Source organism: Ceratotherium simum, chromosome 12 (assembly GCF_057802395.1).
Source record: "Ceratotherium simum simum isolate JZ-2026a chromosome 12, ASM5780239v1, whole genome shotgun sequence".
NCBI lineage: Eukaryota > Metazoa > Chordata > Mammalia > Perissodactyla > Rhinocerotidae > Ceratotherium > Ceratotherium simum.
The window spans coordinates 72137664-72157326 of record NC_141911.1 but is presented as its reverse complement, the minus strand read 5'-3'; the positions used below and the strand labels follow the sequence as shown (position 1 = coordinate 72157326).

Genomic DNA, 19663 nt, shown 5'->3' with positions numbered 1-19663 from the left:
GCTTTCCAATCAGCCTGTGCCATTTCCTTTGCCTGGAATGTTCCCTCCTGACCATGGCCCTCCTCCCAACACTTTTCCTTACTGAAATTCTACCATAATTCAAAGCTATGTCTACCAGCCACCTTTTCCATGAAGCTTTAGGAATCCCTCATTTAACTGGAAGAAGTTTCTTCTTTCTCATTGATTTTCTAGAACACTAATTATAAATCTCATATAGCACATGCCACATTCTGCTTTGAGTTTTAATCAGCTGTATACATGTCTTATCTTCTTAACTAGACCGCAAATTTCATGAGGGCAAAAGACTAAGTCTTTCTCATTTCTGTTTCCTCATGATAGTTTCCATCAATGTCTATTGTCTTGAATTAAACTAGTAGTTGCTATTAGTATGTTTTTCTTTTGCTTCCCTCTTTTTACCAATTTCTGAAAATTCATAGTCTACTGCTAACTATTATTTTTCATGTGTTCATTCATTAACTTAGTCATTAATTCAACCATCAGGTATTTACTGAGTGCCTTCTACGTGAACAGCCCTATCCTGGGGCTGGCTGGGGGTACAACAATGAATACAACATAATCCCTATCCTCAATGAGCTTGGAGTTTAGTTGGAGATGCAGATAAGTGAACAGGTGATTGCAATGCCATTTGATGAACGCTGCACAGAGCCAGCATTTAGGGTTGTGCAAACTGTGCCTTGCATGAGAGAAAATGGACAAGGGGTAGGTGCAGCATGAAATGTAGCCCATCCTCTCCTTCCTAAACTATGTGCCCTCACAAGGTGCTGTGTGCCCCTAAAGGAAAGATGAGTTTTTATCTGAGCACACAGAAACTCTATATGTGATAGTGGTCCCAATACACTATAAGAGTAAGTAAAAGATTTTCTCCGAGCTTTTGGGAAGGGCACCTGGTCCCAGCCTTGAGGAGTTAAGAAAGAGTTCCATGAAGAAATGCTACATAAACAGCCTTCCAACACAAATGGGAGTTCCCCTGGTGAACACAAGTGGGAAGAATGCTCCAAACAGAGAGAGGTAGAGAAAGACAGTCTATTAGGAACTACAAGTAGTTCATTATGGCTGGAACCTAGGGGGGTGAGGGAAGAGCAGTGAGGGATGAGCTTGGAAAACAAAGCAGAGTCCAGATCATGAACACCTTATAGACCAGGATTAGGGTTTGACTTTTATTTTGAAGGCAATGCGAAGTCATAGAGGCATTTTGACAATGATCAGATTTAATTTCTAAAAGCTCACGCTGGTTGTAGGGTAGAACTGGGGAAGGGGACTGCAGGCAGGAGGTCAGACGTGAGGCCATTGGTGACCCAAGTGAAGACAGCTGGGTGGTGGGAATGAGAGAATTTCAGATCTAGTCAACAGGGTGATAAGACAATAATTTTCCATATAATTTGTTGCCACTAGTCAAGAAGGAGAGAATTCACCTTTTCAGTCAAATAGGCTGGGTGGCTTGGAGGAAAGTGCAGGAGCTTTGTAGCTAGACAGCAGAGTTTGAATCAGGGGCCCCCAATGGTTAGCTGTGGGATCCTGGATGAGTACAGCCATTTTGGCCTTAGTTTCTTCACCTGTTAAAAGTGTAATAATAATACACTTGCACGGTACACTTGAGTGTGGTTGGGAGGATTAGATTTGGTATCATATGTGTAAGGGCTTGATTCACAGTCAACACTGAAGCAGTTTCCTTCCTTTCTCTCTTCCTCCTCTTTCCTTTCCCCGACCCATCCTTAACAGGACAGCCCTTTACAACACCTTCCATTGTCTAGATTCAAACTTAAAAAGCACATTTGTCCCCAGAAGAGAAGTGAGGAATGGCTTTCCAGTGTTCATGGTGAACTCTCTATAGTGGAGCAGTAATTTATACTAGCGACTTGTACTGTTGACTGGGTCACATATGCTTCTGGCAATCAGAAGAATGCTATGGATCTATTCTCTCAAAAAAATGCCACATATGTACAGCACTTTACACATAATTTCCATTAGTTCCAAGACCTTCTAAAACTCATGATGGACTCTAGGTTCAAAAGTTTTCCTTCACACTAATTCACTGAATTTTTAAGTTTACGATGATTGATAGTGACCTAGTGTTTGCACATGGAATTGGGATCTTCCGTAGGTTTACAGATGAGTGTTTAACGATAGCTGATACTTTCAAACAAGTCCTCCCTGGAATGGCTACGTGGATATTTTTTGAAAAGGGTTGACATTAAAAAAGTAGGAAAAAACATTTTTAGATATGCCATAAAAATTTGTTTGAAAACAATTCTTATTCTAATAAAGGTGTGCTGGCTCATATTAGAGGAGAGCCTCTTCTGATAAAATTCCATCATGCAATACCATCCTGTATCAGGAGCTCCAATGAGCTGTGTGGTACATTCTCCTCTGACTTGTCATACCTGGGAGCAGAATTTCAGCAACAACCATTTATCGACTTTTGTTTACACTAGACAACTGAGAACAGCAAACTCAGACTGTACTCAAGCCACTGGTCATGTTACACACAGTATACTATGCTCTGAAAAGAACGTACAAAATAAAGACTCAGATTCAAAACAGTGAGGGTTGTGATGGATCACAGCCAAGATCCAACCTCTGAGGTCAGCGGGAGGGTGACTATGGTTAGTTAGTTTCTTACTCAGCCACAAACATTCTTGCGGTTAATTAAATGGTGGGCTGTGGAGGGCAGGGTGGGTACTTAGAATAACACACATTGATACAAGATAACTTTCATCCTGTGACAGGTCACGAATATAGGTGCCAGAGACCACAAGGTTCAGATGATGACTTGGCAGTTTTTCCTGGAAATTGGAAATGAGCTCCCTCTGTCTTTTTAAAAACTGCTTGGACATATATCTAGTAAACACATTAAAAACAGACAACCAAAGTCTAGACTAGGTGTTTTAAGGTCCCCTTTACTACAACTCCTACATTGCTTTTTATTTCACAAAATTTTTAAAAAGCTATGAGAACAGGGACTCTCCAGAACAGATGTTAGTTCATGAGTCTTTTAAAGTATCCTCCATCATTTAAAAGAGAGTTATAGAAAAGTTGCAGAGTTATAGAAAAGAGTTTACACTGTTTCTCTTAAACCTCATATGATGTTTCTTCACCTGTGTTCAAGTTGCATAAATATATAAAATGTTTCCTTGTAATCTAATCTAAACCCACAGACCAAAACATTTGTTGACAATAAGGCAAGGGAAAAGTCAGGAAGAAAACCAAGTTTAACCATAGCCAGTGCTTATACGTCTAACAAAACCAAGAAACAATTCCTTGCATATTTGGAACTCATAAAGGAGATTCACTTCCCAGTCTTTATCAAAATGCTTAAGGTACAATTACAAAGAGGCCTAATCCATTTTCTGACAAGTAAAAGATCTCACACAAAGTGGTTTACAAGTATCATATTTATCTGAAGAACTAGGTAGATACTACCTGGAGCCAGAGAAGTTGACTGCAGGGACAACACATATGCTGCCCTGGCTTAGAGTGTTTTCAGAGTCCTCTGGTCCCCTCTGAGCACACACCTGGAGGAGGATAACTTCAGATGCCTGAGACCAAAGGCGAGAGGAAGAGCTTGAGCCCAGAGAGGAAGGAGACAGGGCTAGAGCGAGAAAGAGGGACTGGCAACAGGTACGGGTCCAATGACCATCACAGCATCCTAAAACTTGGTTGTAGCTTGGTTAAGGGACCCAGGAAGGAATGGGGTGAGACGAGAGGGTGGAAATTAACTTCCAACCTAACATCCAAAGACCAAGAACCTTGGCCTCTAGGGGACTGTAAACAAACACACTGGACTATTACCTTATTTTTAAAAACAGATGCAATGGCATGCTTTGCTTATTATAAATTTGATTATTTTCAGCTGAAAAAAGATGCCATATTTTAAATTTAAATCTTTACATGCCACGTGTAGAAAGCATTAGCCACTCACACTGTTTAGTCATAGAATCTCCATAAAAATTGTCTCTTGTCTAGGTTTCTGAATCAAATGTCATTCAGAAATTTAAGTTTTGCTCTTTTTTTTGGTTTTGCTTTGTTTTGTTTTAAAGTAAAGAATAATAGCACACATGGCTTATTACTGCAACTTGCTCTTATGTTCTCAGATGAATATTTCTTTTGATGACGAAAGAAAAAGACTGATTTCATGTCAAGAATATAACATTTTAAGGGTAAGATAAGCTGTTCCTAATATTTTCCAAAGGGTTGACAAGACAAAGTGAAATGCAAAGATTCCTTCAATTTCTTTCTTTTTTTTTTTTTAAAGATTTTATTTATTTATTTATTTTCCCCCCAAAGCCCCAGTAGATAGTTGTATGTCATAGCTGCCCATCCTTCTAGTTGATGTATGTGGGACGCGGCCTCAGCATGGCCAGAGGAGCGGTGCGTCGGTGTGCACCCGGGATCCGAACCCGGGCCGCCGGCAGCGGAGTGCGCACACTTAACCACTAAGCCACGGGGCCGGCCCCAATTTCTTTCTTAGACAAACTTTTGAATGTGATACACTGGCAGGGACAAAATCTTGGTGGTCTCATAACCACAAAACATAATCTAGATAGAGAGTGACTATTTTTAAAGTCTTATGAGTTTTAGTGACTAACACAGCAACATGATGTTTAAGGTTTTTCTTAAAGACTCACTACAGGTAGAGAAACACCAAACAGAGTTTCATTCTGTTCTGGTCCATGTTGCTGGCCAATTTCCCAGTCTGAGACCCATCACTAACTCTAGAGTTGGATCCACTACATTATTTTCCCACAGGGGAGAAAACAATAACCCAATAACACACTAAAGCCCGTTGTTGTGCTAAGTCATCACTCTTGCTCAGCATGATATTACAACTAGGCAAGAGGTGGATTCACCATGGTGTTGGTCAAGCTGAGATTTATGAGGCCTTGACCCGAGGCTGGGAGCAGGGTAGTGTGAGGAATGGTCGCCTTGAGTATCAAAACAAACCATACATTTCCCCCTAGATAATATTTGATTAATGTTAAACATCAAAATTTCCTGTAAATCTAAGTAATCTGCTCAAGGATATAATAATGTCCCTTCCTGTGGGTTCATTTAATCCATGATATGGATGGTAGGCTATCTCTGCCTCTTCCTATTGATCTGAATAGTTATTGCCTTAATTTTCAGATTCACACCCATGCTCTCTGAGATTAATTCACCATGTTTCAGCTTTGTGAGAGGTATCTTCTATGGGGCTTTCTGTATGTATCACGCTGGCATTGTTTTCCTTCTATGCCCAGGGAGTCTAATTCCAGTTTAGCAATCGAAGATGTGGTTTCTCATGTGAGTTTTAAAAAGATGATTATCTCTGCAAGGAGACAAGAGACCTTGCTGTGTTTTCATTTAAAATGTGACATGAAGCCTGAGCTGACTTCACCCCTGTTTGATACAGAAGTCTTCCCTCTCCTTTAAGTCCTACCAACAGACATAGTCTCTATTCGTTTGGCTCGTCAAATCAAACTCGGCACACAGCAGCAAGGATTGGCACAAAACCTGACCTACCCTTGGGGCAGGCGTCCACACTTCAGAGACTCGGGACTCCACTCCACTCACTTGGATGATGGGACTTTCTGTGACACTGACATAGCTTTGTTCACAGACTCTCTGGATGTGCTTGATTATATAACAGCTCACTGCTTTGTTTAACCTGTAGGGTAAGGTGAACTAAAGAGTAGCTGACAAGTGAGATTTAGGGGGACTTAATTCTGGTACGGAGAAGCCTCTACATGGGACTAAACTAAGATCGTTTTAGTCCTCCTTTTTTTGCCCTATTCTGGGGAAAAGCAATGTTTTATCTAGATAAGAAATGGCAACAGATTCTAAAGGTTTTCTGATGTATTTAATGGGGAAGCTAGGCCAAATACAAAAGCCTTATGAAGTGCTAATTGTATAAAAAACCACCTCATAGCAATAAATTGGTAATCAATTGTAATTACAGGAATATGAATACATAGCTAAAATGATGTCATATATCTTTCGATCATAGTTATTCAGGTACATGAATAAGCACTATTTCTCAGATCTGTTCTGTCTTCTCCTATGTGATTTTAGACAATATAGTCAACACCTCTGGTCATCGTAGAGTAATTCCTTCATAGTTGTATGACAAAAGACACTCTGGTCCTAATTTGAACGTCAAATGGGTGATTTTAATACTGTCATACACTAGACAAGTGGTTCCATATTCTTTCTTGCAGTTGTTTTTTGCTACTTGTTGAACTCAATATTGAAAGCCTTTTTCTTTTATTGAGCAATACTCTATTCCATTTAATATTTTCATTTGTTGGATTTTCAGTCTAGCTCTTTTACCAGGTCTTAACAGAAGACGTAAAACTAGAAAAATCACAGTCAGTGCCTACTGTTTTGCAAACAAAAAATTCCTAAGTCCAAATATGGGTTTGACATAAAAATCATAAACATTTGCAAAGATAATGTGTAACTGTACTGACTAGACCTGCACAGCTGCCTTCTCCTCACAGCATTCAACTGTGGCTTTCTTAATCTTGTCAAAATAGGACTCTGCCAGCTGCCAGCTGCAGGGCACTGATTTCAACTTAGAAGAAAAGCTACTATTGGCTTGAAAATCACTGTTTTTTGCTGTTGTTGTTTGTTTTTAATACTTGCCGAAGAAAAAGATGAGACCTGATCAGAACAGCTCTTATGAAAGATTCTCTATCACTGTCTGACCAAAAATTGCAGGGCTCAGATGAACTGGGGACAGTGGGGTAGCCTGAACACATCAAATCCTAGAACTTTTCTAAATTGAGGTAAATATTTTATAACAAAATTTGCCATTTTAACCATTTTTATGTGTACAATTCAATGGCATTAAGTACATTCACAATGTTGTACAACCATCACCACTAGTTATTTCCAATTTTTTTTTATCATCCCAAACAGAAACTCTGTACCCAATAAGTAAAAACTCCCATTCCCCCTCCCCAGGCCCTAGTAGCAATAATTAACTTTCTGTCTCCACAAATTTGCCTATTCTAGATATTTTATATAAGCGGAATCATAGAATATTTGTTCTTTTGTGTTTGGCTCATTTCAACTTAGCATAATGTTTTCGAAGTTCATCCATGTTGTAGCGTGCATCAGAACTTCATTCCTTTCTACGGCTGAATAATATTCCCTTATATGTATATACTACATTTTGTTTCTCCCTCATCCGTTGATGGACATGGGGTTGCTTCCACCTTTGGCTATTGTGAGTAATGCTGCTGTGAACACTGGCATACGAGTATCTGTTTGAGCCCTGTTTTCAGTTCTTTTGGGTATTTACCTAGGAGTGGAATTGCTGGTCATATGGTAATTCTGTTTACATTTTGAAGTAATTGACAAACTGTTAAACTGTTTTCTACAGAAGTTGCATCATTTTATATTCCCCAGCCATGCACCAGGGTTCCAATTTCTCCACATTCTTGCCAACACTTGGGTGTGAAGTGCTATCTCACTGGGGTTTTGATTTGCTTTTCCCTAATGACTAATGATGTCAAGTATCTTTTCATGTGCTTATTGGCCATTTGTACATCTTCTTCAGAGGAATGTCTAAAACATCTAAAAATCTGCCCATTTTTTTTTTTATTTTTTTTTATTTTTTTTTAAATTTTTTGTTTATTGCAGTAACATTGGTTTATAACATTGTAAAAATTTCAGGTGTACATCATTGTACTTCTATTTCTGCATAGATTACATCATGTTCACCACCAAAATACCAATTACAACCCATCACCACACACATGTACCCAATCATCCCTTTCACCCTCCTCCCTCCCCCCCTCCCCTCTGGTAACCACCAATCCAATCTCTGTCCCTATGTGTTTGTTTATTGTTGTTATTATCTACTACTTAATGAAGGAACTCATACGGTATTTGACCTTCTCCCTCTGACTTATTTCACTTTGCATCATGCCCTCAATGTCCATCCATGTTGTCACAAATGGCTGGATTTCATCGTTTCTTATGGCTGAGTAGTATTCCATTGTGTATATATACCACATCTTCTTTATCCATTCGTCCCTTGATGGGCACTTAGGTTGCTTCCAAGTCTTGGCTATCGTGAATAAGGCTGCAATGAACACAGGGGTGCATGTACCTTTGCAAATTGGTGTTTTCAAGTTCTTTGGATAAATACCCAACAGTGGAATAGCTGGATCATATGGTAGTTCTATCGTTGATTTTTTAAGGAATCTCCATACTGTTTTCCATAGTGGCTGCACCAGTTTGCACTCCCACCAGCAGTGTATGAGAGTTCCCTTCTCTCCACAACCTCTCCAACACATGTTGTTTCCTGTCTTGTTAATTATAGCCATTCTGACGGGCGTGAGGTGATATCTCATTGTAGTTTTGATTTGCATTTCCTGATAGTTAGTGATTTTGAACATCTTTTCATGTGTCTGTTGGCCATCTGTATATCTTCTTTGGAGAAATGTCTGTTCAGGTCTTTTGCCCATTTTTTAATTGGGTTGGTAGTTTTTGTTGTTGAGATGCATGAGTTCTTTATATATTTTGGAGATTAAGCCCTTATCAGATGTATGGTTTGCAAATATCTTCTCCCACTTGTTAGGTTGTCTTTTCGTTTTGTTGATGGTTTCCTTTGCTGTGCAGAAGCTTTTTAGTTTGATGTAGTCCCATTTGTTTATTTTTTCTATTGTTTCTCTTGCCCGGTCAGATGTGGTGTTTGAAAAGATGTTGCTAAGACTGATGTCGAAGAGCGTACTGCCTATGTTTTCTTCTAGAACTTTCACAGTTTCAGGTCTTACATTCAAGTCTTTAATCCATTTGGAGTTAATTTTTGTGTATGGTGTAAGGTAAGAGTCTACTTTCATTTTTGCATTTGGCTATCCAGTTTTCCCAACACCATTTGTTGAAGAGACTTTCTTTTCCCCATTGTATGTTCTTGGCTCCTTTGTCAAAGATTAGCTGTCCATAGATGTGTGGGTTTATTTCTGGGCTTTCGATTCTATTCCATTGATCTGTGTGTCTGTTTTTGTGCCAGTACCATGCTGTTTTGGTTACTATAGCTTTGTAGTATATTTTGAAATCAGGGAGTGTGATACCTCCAGCTTTGTTCTTTTTTCTCAGGATTCCTTTAGCTATTCGGGTCTTTTGTTGTTCCATATAAATTTTAGGATTCTTTGTTCTATTTCTGTGAAAAATGTTGTTGGAACTTTGATAGGGATTGCATTGAATCTATAGATGGCTTTAGGAAGTATGGACATCTTAACTATGTTAATTCTTCCAATCCAAGAGCACGGAATATCTTTCCATTTCTTTGTGTCTTCTTCAATTTCTTTCAGAAATGTTTTATAGTTTTCGGTGTACAGATCTTTCACCTCTTTGGTTAAGTTTATTCCTAGGTATTTTATTCTTTTTGTTGCAATTGTAAATGGGATGGTGTTCTTAATTTCTCTTTCTGCTACTTCGTTGTTAGTGTACAGAAATGCAACTGATTTTTGTATGTTGATTTTGTATCCTGCAACTTTCCCATATTCGTTTATTACTTCTAAAAGTTTTCTGGTGGATTCTTTAGGGTTTTCTATATATAAAATCATGTCATTTGCAAATAGTGACAGTTTCACTTCTTCCTTTCCAATTTGGATCCCTTTTATTTCTTTCTCTTGCCTGATTGCTCTGGCTAGGACTTCCAATACTATGTTAAATAGGAGTGGTGACAGTGGGCATCCTTGTCTGGTTCCTGTTCTTAGAGGGATAGCTTTCAGTTTTTCACCATTGAGGACGATATTAGCTGTGGGTTTCTCATATATGGTCTTTATTATGTTGAGGTACTTTCCTTCTATACCCATTTTATTCAGAGTTTTTATCATAAATGGATGCTGGATCTTGTCAAATGCTTTCTCTGCATCTATTGAGATGATCATGTGATTTTTGTTCTTCATTTTATTAATGTGGTGTATTACGTTGATTGATTTGCGAATGTTAAACCATCCCTGCATACCTGGAATAAATCCCACTTGATCATGGTGTATAATCTTTTTAACGTATTGTTGTATGCGAAAATCTGCCCATTTTTAAATTTGGTTGTCTTTCTGTTGTTGAGTTGTGGGAGTTGCTAGCGAACAGAAATATAACTGATCTTTGTGTGTTGATTTTATATTCTGATATTAAATCTTTATCAGATATATAATTTATAAATATTTTCTCCCATTTTGTGGGTGGCAAGGACTGCTGGCCACCACCAGAAGCTGGGGAAAGGCAAGGAAAGATTCCACCAGAGACTCAGAGGGAGAATAGCCCTGCTGACGCCTTGATTTCAGACTTCTAGCCTCCAGAACTATGAGAGAATAAATTTCTGTTGTTTTAAGCCACTCAGTTTGTGTTGCTTTTTCATGGTAGCCCTAGGAAATTAAGACATGTTCCAATTTTGATACCTTTTATTTCTTTTTCTTGCCTAATTGTTCTGGATAGAATTAATAACAATCCTTCTCAAACTCTTCTGACAAACGGAAGAGGAGGGAACACTTCCTCACTTGTGCTAAGAGGCCAGCACTGTTCTTAGATCAAAGCCAGACAAGGACACTACAAGAAAAGAAAACTACAAGTACCCCTGATGAGCCATTGATGCACAAATCCTAGCAACCCGAATTCAGGAGCATACTGAAAGGATTACACACCACGACTAAGTGGAATTTATGCTAGGAATGCGAGGCTATGGAACATGAAAATCAATCAATACAATAAACCACGTTCATAGAAGGAAGGGGAAAAAACACATAATCATCTCAATTGATGCAGAAAAAGCATTTGACAAAATTCAACACCATTTCATGATAAAAACACTCAATAAACTTGGAATACAAGAGAAGTTCCCCAACATGACAAAGGCTATATATGAAAGAATCCAACTAACACCATACTCAACGGTGAAAGACTGAACGCTTTTCCCCTAAGGCCAGGAAGAGGACAAGGACCCCTGCGTCTGCCACTTCTACTCCACATGGTCTGGTTTCTACTTGCTGTCGATGTTTACGCGGAGGAATGGGAGAGTAGAGCTGCCTACTCTGCCATTTTGCTGATTCTCCCAAATGCTAGAACCCTTATACTACCGTCATACATAAAAGAGTACTTATTAATTTCACATCTACGCAAATGATGGTACTGGAAAATAAAGTTAATAGCTGAAGTTAATTGAGTGCTTACCAGCATCAGGCTCTGCACTGAACCTTATATGCCTAATTTGAAATCTTCACAACAATGCCATGAGGTAGGTATTATGTTCCCTGTTTTATAAACCAACAAATTGTTACTTAGAGAGACTAAATAACTTGCCCAAATTAACAACTGGGAAGAAACAGAACAGAGCAGCTAATCTAGGCTGACTGAAAAATCATGCATTTAAATAGTATCCTGGTAACAGTCAGCGTTCCAAGAAGCCTTTAGGATAACTGAGAAGGGTTTACTTATAAAGAGATTTACTTTAGAGGTGTGAGTGGGATGTAAGAGGACTGTAAGGGATAGTGCAGTAACCCTGCATGATCAAAAACCAGGGCTGTTGCCACCCCTGGAGGCAAAGGGACCAGGGGCTGGAAAGAGAGAGGGGTGTCAATAAGGCTTCCTGCAGAGAAATGTTACCCTCCAGGAGAGGGACACAGTAACCCTGCAACAGGTTTTGAGGGAAGATAGGGAGATAAATATCCTGACCTCCCTCCCTCCCATGACTTGTCAGAGCTCCCCATTAGCTCAACAACCTGAAGCCAGAGGACCCGGAAGGCAGCCGCTGGGTTGGAGAGCAGGGCGAAGAAGTGCGGAGGATGGATCTAGGATGGGAGGTGGGGCAAATGGAAGATATCCAGCACGACCATGGATACATCGTAGAATTCCGGGAAATATCTTTAAACTGAGGCGCTTCCAACTGGGGGGCTGGGGATGCAAGCATTAGTAAAGCCGTGCAGATTTATACAGCAGACAAAATGATGATGACAGTCTAAGCAAATAAATGTCTAAAGTTCTCTTTAGCTCCATTGTGAGAAAAATTATTAAAGATACATCTCTACACAAATATTTAAAACTGTTTCTCAAAATTTATTTCCTGATGTGGACTGAAGCATTAACAGCTGAGCATATAATTTTTTCAGTCATTGTTGTCTACAAGTATGAATGAACACAGAGAGTTTGAAGAAGGAATTGTTCATGATGGCATCTGGTTTCTGATAAGCAAGACATTTGCTAATTTATTCAGAATGTGATGGCTATTTATTACTATTATTATCATATATTGTTATTACTTTATCTGAATGGTTATGCTTCCAGATTTCCTTCATATTTTGAACTTTTAAATTTATTTGCACTGTGATAGACTACAGCATTCACAGTGTCTTGCATATAACAGATGACAAATGCTTTATAATTGATTATTTAATGAAAAAAATGAGTTATCTACTTATTTATACATATGTTTTGACCTTTATGATAAAATCAGAATAAATATAAGTCTGGAGATTAATACAATCAGCAGAATGTTTGGAAACATTTGGCATATTTAAGAAGATTAAATCATACACGGTCTACAAATTAGATACCATCTTTCAAATGATGAATGCTTTATGAAAATAGAGCCTTAAGCTTGACAGCACTTAGAGCAAAAAAGGTTATTTCAGGTCTTGGTTTCATACACTGGGAAGAACTACTGTGATCTGTGAAAAGTCAGAATAAGCCTATTTTAAAAAAGCAGGACAAATGGCAGCATTCAGACTCTAAAGCCTCAAGAGGTCACTGGGTTAAGGGTATGGCCTGTGGAGTCACGCAGACTCATGTTTTGATCCTGGCTCTGACACAGGCCAATTAGATAAACTTGGAGTCTAAGTTTTTCTCATATGTAAAATCTGTAGAATAATGCCTCCCTCATAGAATTGTTATGAACAATAAAATGAGATAACACATGTAAAGTGCCTAGCACACAAAGACCAGCAATAACTGGGATTATCATCATCGTAAGGATTTCTTCCTAAGGCTGTATATGACTTGGAACCCAGAAATATGTGATTTTCAATAGTATTTCTGTGGGTTGAATGTACTGATATGCACTGTAATTGAAAATGGATATTTTTCATTGGAATGATATGGTAATACAGATTAATGTAGCAGCAGCAGTATTGTGGTAGTAGTAAAATAATAATAATAATTTAACAATTTACATCAAAATAATTTAGATACCGTGGCTTTTGTTCTAAAACGCTCTAATTTACTTAAAATTGCACATTAGTCATTTACTCTACTTTCTCTGAAATAGGTATATGTAGATTGTTCCTTGTCAGCCGCTGGATCTAGTTTTATCAAAGAGGAGTGAGTGATTTATCATTTATAACTACTACGTCTCAGACACTCCTTCAGTGTGGTCAGATAAGCACCATGATCAAGGACGACCTTCCTTCAGTGTCAGCAGCCAGTGCGACCACTGGCCCTGCCCCTCTGAGACAAGGATTACTGGATGCTTACAGTGGCCTATGGCTAAAAGTCTGCAAGTTCTCATCTGACTACATTTCCAGTGATCACATTTCTGGATTATCCAGTTTATACAGACAAAGGGAAGGTACGTATTAGAGGGGAATGTTTTATCTCCAGTGCTGATTTCTTTGAGGAGGAGATTTTCCTAAGTGTATTCATGACCTTTCTGTCCCTCTATTCACTCTGCCCTGGGAAGAGGAGGGATTTATTTGGTAAATTTGTGAAGGCTCAGTCCCGCCCTTCCTCTTGGGAATAAGCGGCCTGCAGGGAGAGGCCACCTCTGCTACTCTTCCAGGAGCAGAGTCTTCCCTCCCTTTAGAGGAGAATTGTTCTCTAACTCGGGGGATTTGTGAGCAAGCCCATTGGGCTCTCATAGGAAACTACATTCTCCAACTTGTCTTTTATAAAAAATAAAGGTGGGGACTGGCCTGGTGGCATAGTGGTTGGGTTCAGGTGCTCTGCTTCTGTGGCCTAGGGTTCACGGGTTTGGATCCCGGGCACAGACCTACACACAGCACATCAAGCATGCTGTGGAGGCATCCCACATACAAAATAGAGGAGGGTGGGCACAGATGTTAGCTCAGTGACAATCTTCCTCAAGCAAAAAGAGGAAGATTGCCAACAGATGTTAGTTCAGGGCCAATCTTCCTCACCAAAAAAACAAAAAACAAAAAACTTCATATAATTAAAAAAAATAAATAAAGGTGATATTTTTGACCTCCATCTGCTACTCTTTATTTTTCAATTTGCATAGAACATAGCAAGGGGAGAGGGAAGCCATTTTATTGTTTCATATACCCCTCATACCTGAAAGTTGATAACCTTCCTGAATTTTCTATCATCAAAAAGCTTTGGGCCTAGAGAAAGCAAAACTCCCAAATCCAACAAATTCCATCATGACCAGCTTTCAGAGCCTCCAATCAAGCCCCAGTGTTCTTCTCCATTGGAAGGAATTGGAGCCAATTCTTTGTAACTTCAGAAAGCAGTTAAAATAAAAACCCTTTAGGCTATCATTTGGATTTTTCTAAGCTCACTATTGATCCTGATGCTGCACACTGAGGAAAAAAGCTTGAATTCTTTTATTGGGAAAAGTAAGAATATAGACACATCTTCAAAGCTCATTTGATTTGTGACCAATTTCTAAAGAAACACACTTTTGACAATCTGTGATAGCAGGCACGTAAATAACTCATCATCATGCGCACATGACATTCTGAGTACACTTACCTCTGCTGTGTGCTTTGCCACGTGCCCCACGATGACAATGACCTTCCCTTTGAAGCTCTGCAGCATAGCGGTGTAAGGGCCCTGGGTAAGCCCCCCTTCTGCAGTGAATGCAGCGCTGAATGGAATGTTGATGCTGCCTGAAATGTGGCCCCGAATGAAACTGAGAAGGAAAGCTAAGGAAAACATTTATGTGCAGACTTGAGTGTGTGAGGGAAACTCACAGAGATAACTGATTCCAAGAAGACAGTACCGTTAAAATCAAACACAAATGGATTTCAGATCTGAAAATTCCTGAGCAGACAAAACCAGTTTAGTCATACGAGCAAAGCTTAAATTTAGCTTATTTTGCAAGACAAGCGAGGCTAATTTGACCTGGGTCACTTCTTGCTTATGCCTCTAAAAATCATAAGTGAAACTTAAATTGTTCCCCCAAATTGATATGAAGTAACCACTAACCAATTCTCTTTCATTTAAGAAAATTCTGATACGGTAACTAACTACTGAAAAATACAAACAGCCACTACCACCACACTACATAAGCTGCTTTATGACAGTATCCCTCGGAGCCTCCGTGTTCTAGTGTCAGTGCTGCTGGTTTGCAAACTGGCTTTTTGGTGTGTGCACAATGAATTTTTGCTAATAACTACCTGAGTGATTCACTGGTTGTACTCCTGTTTTTCCTGAACTTCTGACAGTTCTAAACATCTTCCATGCTCACGTGAGTATTTTATCTAAATGAAGTAAGGCCCTCCTTCTCTAAGGAAAAAGATGTTAAATGTGAAAACGGAACGGAAAAGAGAAAGGAAGAAGACTATCTGAAGATGTAAAAAGACTTTCGAGATTGAAGGAAGCATCAGGAAAGTGGTCTGGATGCAGCCCATCAGTGGCTGTCACACAGCTGCACAACGTTCATGCCTTTCAGTTCATCACGACTCCTGTGATTACTTTAAAGCCCTGGGGGTAATAGAGCCAAGTGGATTCTCAGATCTAACCTGGTACTACAAAAGCCTATCTACTTTGAGCAAGTAATTGTGGGATGGGAATCTAGAATTGTTAGAGGTCATTAGCACTGGTTGGAAACATTTCTGTTGTTGGTTTATTTCTCAAGTAAACTCAACTGACATTTCCACTCTTTCCAATTTCATGTTCTCTAAAGGGGGCGGTGTTTTATTATATTCACACTTTAGAAGGGTTCTGATGGTTTCATTGACAATTACTTTTAATTTCGGAATTAAAAGCATATATTAGCTTACAATATTTAGAAATATCATAAGATCTTAAAGAAAAAATATATGCCCGCAAAAGAAATTAAAAAGTACAGGGGTTGGCCCCGTGGCTTAGCGGTTAAGTGCTCACGCTCCGCTGCTGGCGGCCCGGGTTCAGATCCCGGGCGTGCACCGACGCACCGCTTCTCGGGCCACGCTGAGGCCGCGTCCCACATACAGCAACTAGAAGGATGTGCAGCTATGACATACAACTATCTACTGGGGCTTTAAGGGGAAAAAAAAAATAAATAAAATCTTTAAAAAAAAAAAGTACAATAAAAAAGTACAATTAAAACGAAGATTCTTCATTCAGTCTATAGAGGAAGCCATTCTTAAATATTATTAATCAAATAACTCTTTAAATTAACATAAAATAACTGTGAAAACTGCTCTGAAAGAGATGTATACGACGCATTGATAGGATATATCAATTTGGGGAGCACAGGGAAGGTTTTCACTGAGAAAGTAAGTAATGGCCAAGTTAAATTTTGAAGAATTAATAAAAATCAATTAGGCAAAGGGATGAAACGAAGGTGGGATAGGGTGGTGGACAGGATGAACGTTTCAGGCAGAAATGCTGGGCTTATCGGGGGAGGCACATGTCCCGTAAGAAGGAAGAAGGGGGCCAGAGCTAGTAGAAGTCAGAGAGCAAAGGGATAAGATGGGCCTGGAAATGGATGAGAGGCCAGACCGCACAGGCAGGGCCTGTGGCTCATGTTGATAACGGTGGTCTTTATCCTGGAGCAATGAAACTCAGAAAGCATGTTAAGCAAGAAGTAACGGATCACACTTGCACTTTAGCAACAATGTGGAGAAAGGCTAGAAGGGGACACTAGTTTATAAGAAGTCTAGACAATATCTCTTTCCTTCCTTAACAATCCTGATGATGACCACGAAGGGATGTTTATATGTTCAATAGAGGCATTTTCCCCTGAATTTCCACTTTAGATATGTTCTTTAAAAAATGGAACAGTCATAGAGTTTTAAAAGGTATGCCACAAGCAACTAATATTCCCCCCAAAATTCATCAGTCATCACTGTAGCAGAGGGAAAATTATAATTATTTATTGACATGACAGTTTCTCAATTGCCCCAGTGCGTAGGTTCAGTTTCAGAATACTACTTCTCTCTTTCTGTTTCTCGGTCTTTCTCCCTCATTAATGGAGAGAGGAGAAATTTGAGATTCCTCCTCTCGACAATGAGGGTGGAGATTGACCACATGTTTTAAAGATTTTATTTATTTATTTTTCCCCCAAAGCCCCAGTAGATAGTTGTCTGTCATAGCTGCACATCCTTCTAGTTGCTGCATGTGGGACGCGGCCTCAGCATGGCCAGAGGAGCGGTGCGTCGGTGTGCACCCGGGATCCGAACCCGGGCCGCCGGCAGCGGAGTGCGCACACTTAACCACTAAGCCACGGGGCCGGCCCTGACCACATGTTTTAATTTGAAAATTTTCAGTCAGCCGCTGCTTCATCACTTTTTCTTTAAAGAAAAGCATTTGGCATTAATAGTGAGGGAAAGGACCATAAAAACTTCTGAAAAATGAAGAGATAGAATAGACATTAGCATCTTAGTGTACAATGTTTGGTTAGCATCTCCTAGAATGGACAAAGAATTTATGATCATGGGCAGATCAGCCTTGGATTTCATCAGCACAATTTCTCAAACATTTACAATTATTCAGTATTCTCAATTGCAGTTTCATGAACAGTAATAACTTTGTCCTCAGCTATAATTACTCTGATAGTACTTTTATTTTCAGTAAGGACATATCTTAAAATGAAAATTGTTGATACCACAAACTAAGAACCTAACAACTCAAATATTCTCAGCAAATGGATCTACATCTGCCAGTCTGGATTAGTTGCCAGACAGAGTTTCTGTGTTTATCCAGCAGCCCTTATCAACTGTCAGCATTTTTTATTTCTAGTGCTTTCAAAGTAGCAAAAGCGATACAAATCTATCCCAGTCCAAGGCTGCAGCAGACATGTTCGGGTGCCTGCCTACGCCCCGCTTCCTTGTTTGAAAGGGGCTCACTCGGGAGAGTGAGCCTGGCTGTCACGTTTGCATGAGATGACCCTGCCACAGCCATGACTGACAGGGTGGTGGGGGGGAGAGGAAACAGCAGATGCAGGCGGAGCCAGTCAGATTCTCTCCCTCGAAATACAAAATAAAATACAATGCTTAGACTGTGTTAAGCTTTACAATGTAAAGTCACATTTAAGTGCCTCCTACAGAGAATTTGTTCACCCACATCTTAAAAAATTAGTGACTCTAGAAATAAAATAATTTATTTTACAAGATAAATTCTATAAATATTTGGTTTTAAAAAAGTACCCATCTGTATCCAATACCCAATATCTATCTAATACCCAATATCTAATATCTGTATCCAAAATCACAGATGAGCATTTGATGATTTTGTAGGCTCAGTATCAAAAATTTATTATGTGCTTTTAAGAAGATTTTAGTCCAAATTGCCTTTTAGTCACTAGAAGTATGTCATAAACTTGTTACCATGCTGAAATTTTCTGTTGGTTGTGTTTTATGGTTTGATGTTTAAAAAAAATCTAGATTAAACATTAAAATGCTTGACAACAAATGATGGCAACAGAGTCTTTTGGGGAAGAGGAAAGTTATAATCCAAAATGCAAAACGATTCCAAACCTTTCTTAGGCTCTTTTAACACTTTGGAAGGTAAGGCACAAAAGAAAAAAAGCCTTAACCCACACTTCCCCTATTCTTAGTTAAGTTCAATCGAAAAGTCCTGGAAACATAAGAGCACTCATCCAAGAACACTCTTGTCATAAAACTTCCAGTGCAAGAAGATTGGGTAGGCACGGATGTTTGTAGACAGGGCAGTCAAACCTCTAGATATGGATCCTTCACTGCATCACGGGCAAACAGCAGAGGAGAACGAGACCGCCTAGTTACATATTAACATTTACAAGCAACGTTCTCTTCTGTGGAAGCTGAACAATGAAGACAATTTTGGTTATTTAAAGATCTCATTTCCTTGTAATTATTTAATTAACGTAATTATTTCGTTGCCTACATTAGAAATTCTCATGTGTCACAGACATTATATGATGAAGTAGAATTTAGGCAATTTCTAAACATCTGAGAGGCTGTCAGATTATATTGTAAAGGTAGGAAGTTAAATACTTTTTTCACCTTCTAAGTCCTTCATAATCATAATAAAATATTAGGTATTTGAAAATGAGCAAAGAGCAGATTTCTGTATAGTTTGTGTTAACTGGACAGAAATAGAAGAAAATTTCTGACATATAGTGACTCTCATTCTCAAAGTCGACTCTGACTAGTCCTGGGAGAACTACGGCATGGAAGCAAAATGGCAGAGGACACGCTGAGATAAGCGCTGTCTCCAGGCTCTCAGGACGGCAGCTTTATCTCGCTGTGCTGCAGAGGAAGACAAGCAGGCGCAGGCTCTTCAACCTGAGGTGGTGGTCGAGATGAACGCGCAACAACACACATGCTCGGATTATGACCGTCACTTCACTGCTTTCCTCACATTCTAGACAAAAATGTGGATTCTCTGCATTTGCCTTTTGTATTTAAAAAAGCCATTGCTTGTCAGCATGACACAGCTACGGGGTAAGTGATACCCACACTTACAGAGGTTCCATCGTGAGTGCACGACCCCACAGCTAGACACGAGGCCATCT

At 39.3% G+C, this 19663-nt stretch overlaps 1 protein-coding gene across 8 annotated transcripts in view; it reads right to left on the bottom strand.

Annotated features, from left to right (window-relative positions):
* The window catches only part of TBCK (TBC1 domain containing kinase), a 213167-nt gene that overhangs the window by 10726 nt on the left and 182778 nt on the right, over positions 1–19663 (bottom strand). For 5 of the 8 annotated variants that reach the window (XM_087437764.1, XM_087437761.1, XM_087437762.1 and 2 more), the window contains 2 exons: positions 14713–14872; positions 11730–11901 (listed from right to left, as the gene is read on the bottom strand). In XM_087437764.1, coding sequence (XP_087293890.1) covers positions 11730–11901; positions 14713–14872 — 332 coding nt within the window. The remainder of the gene's footprint in view (positions 1–11729; positions 11902–14712; positions 14873–19663) is intronic. The other 3 variants (XM_087437765.1, XM_014784608.2, XM_087437763.1) reach the window with 1 other exon arrangement.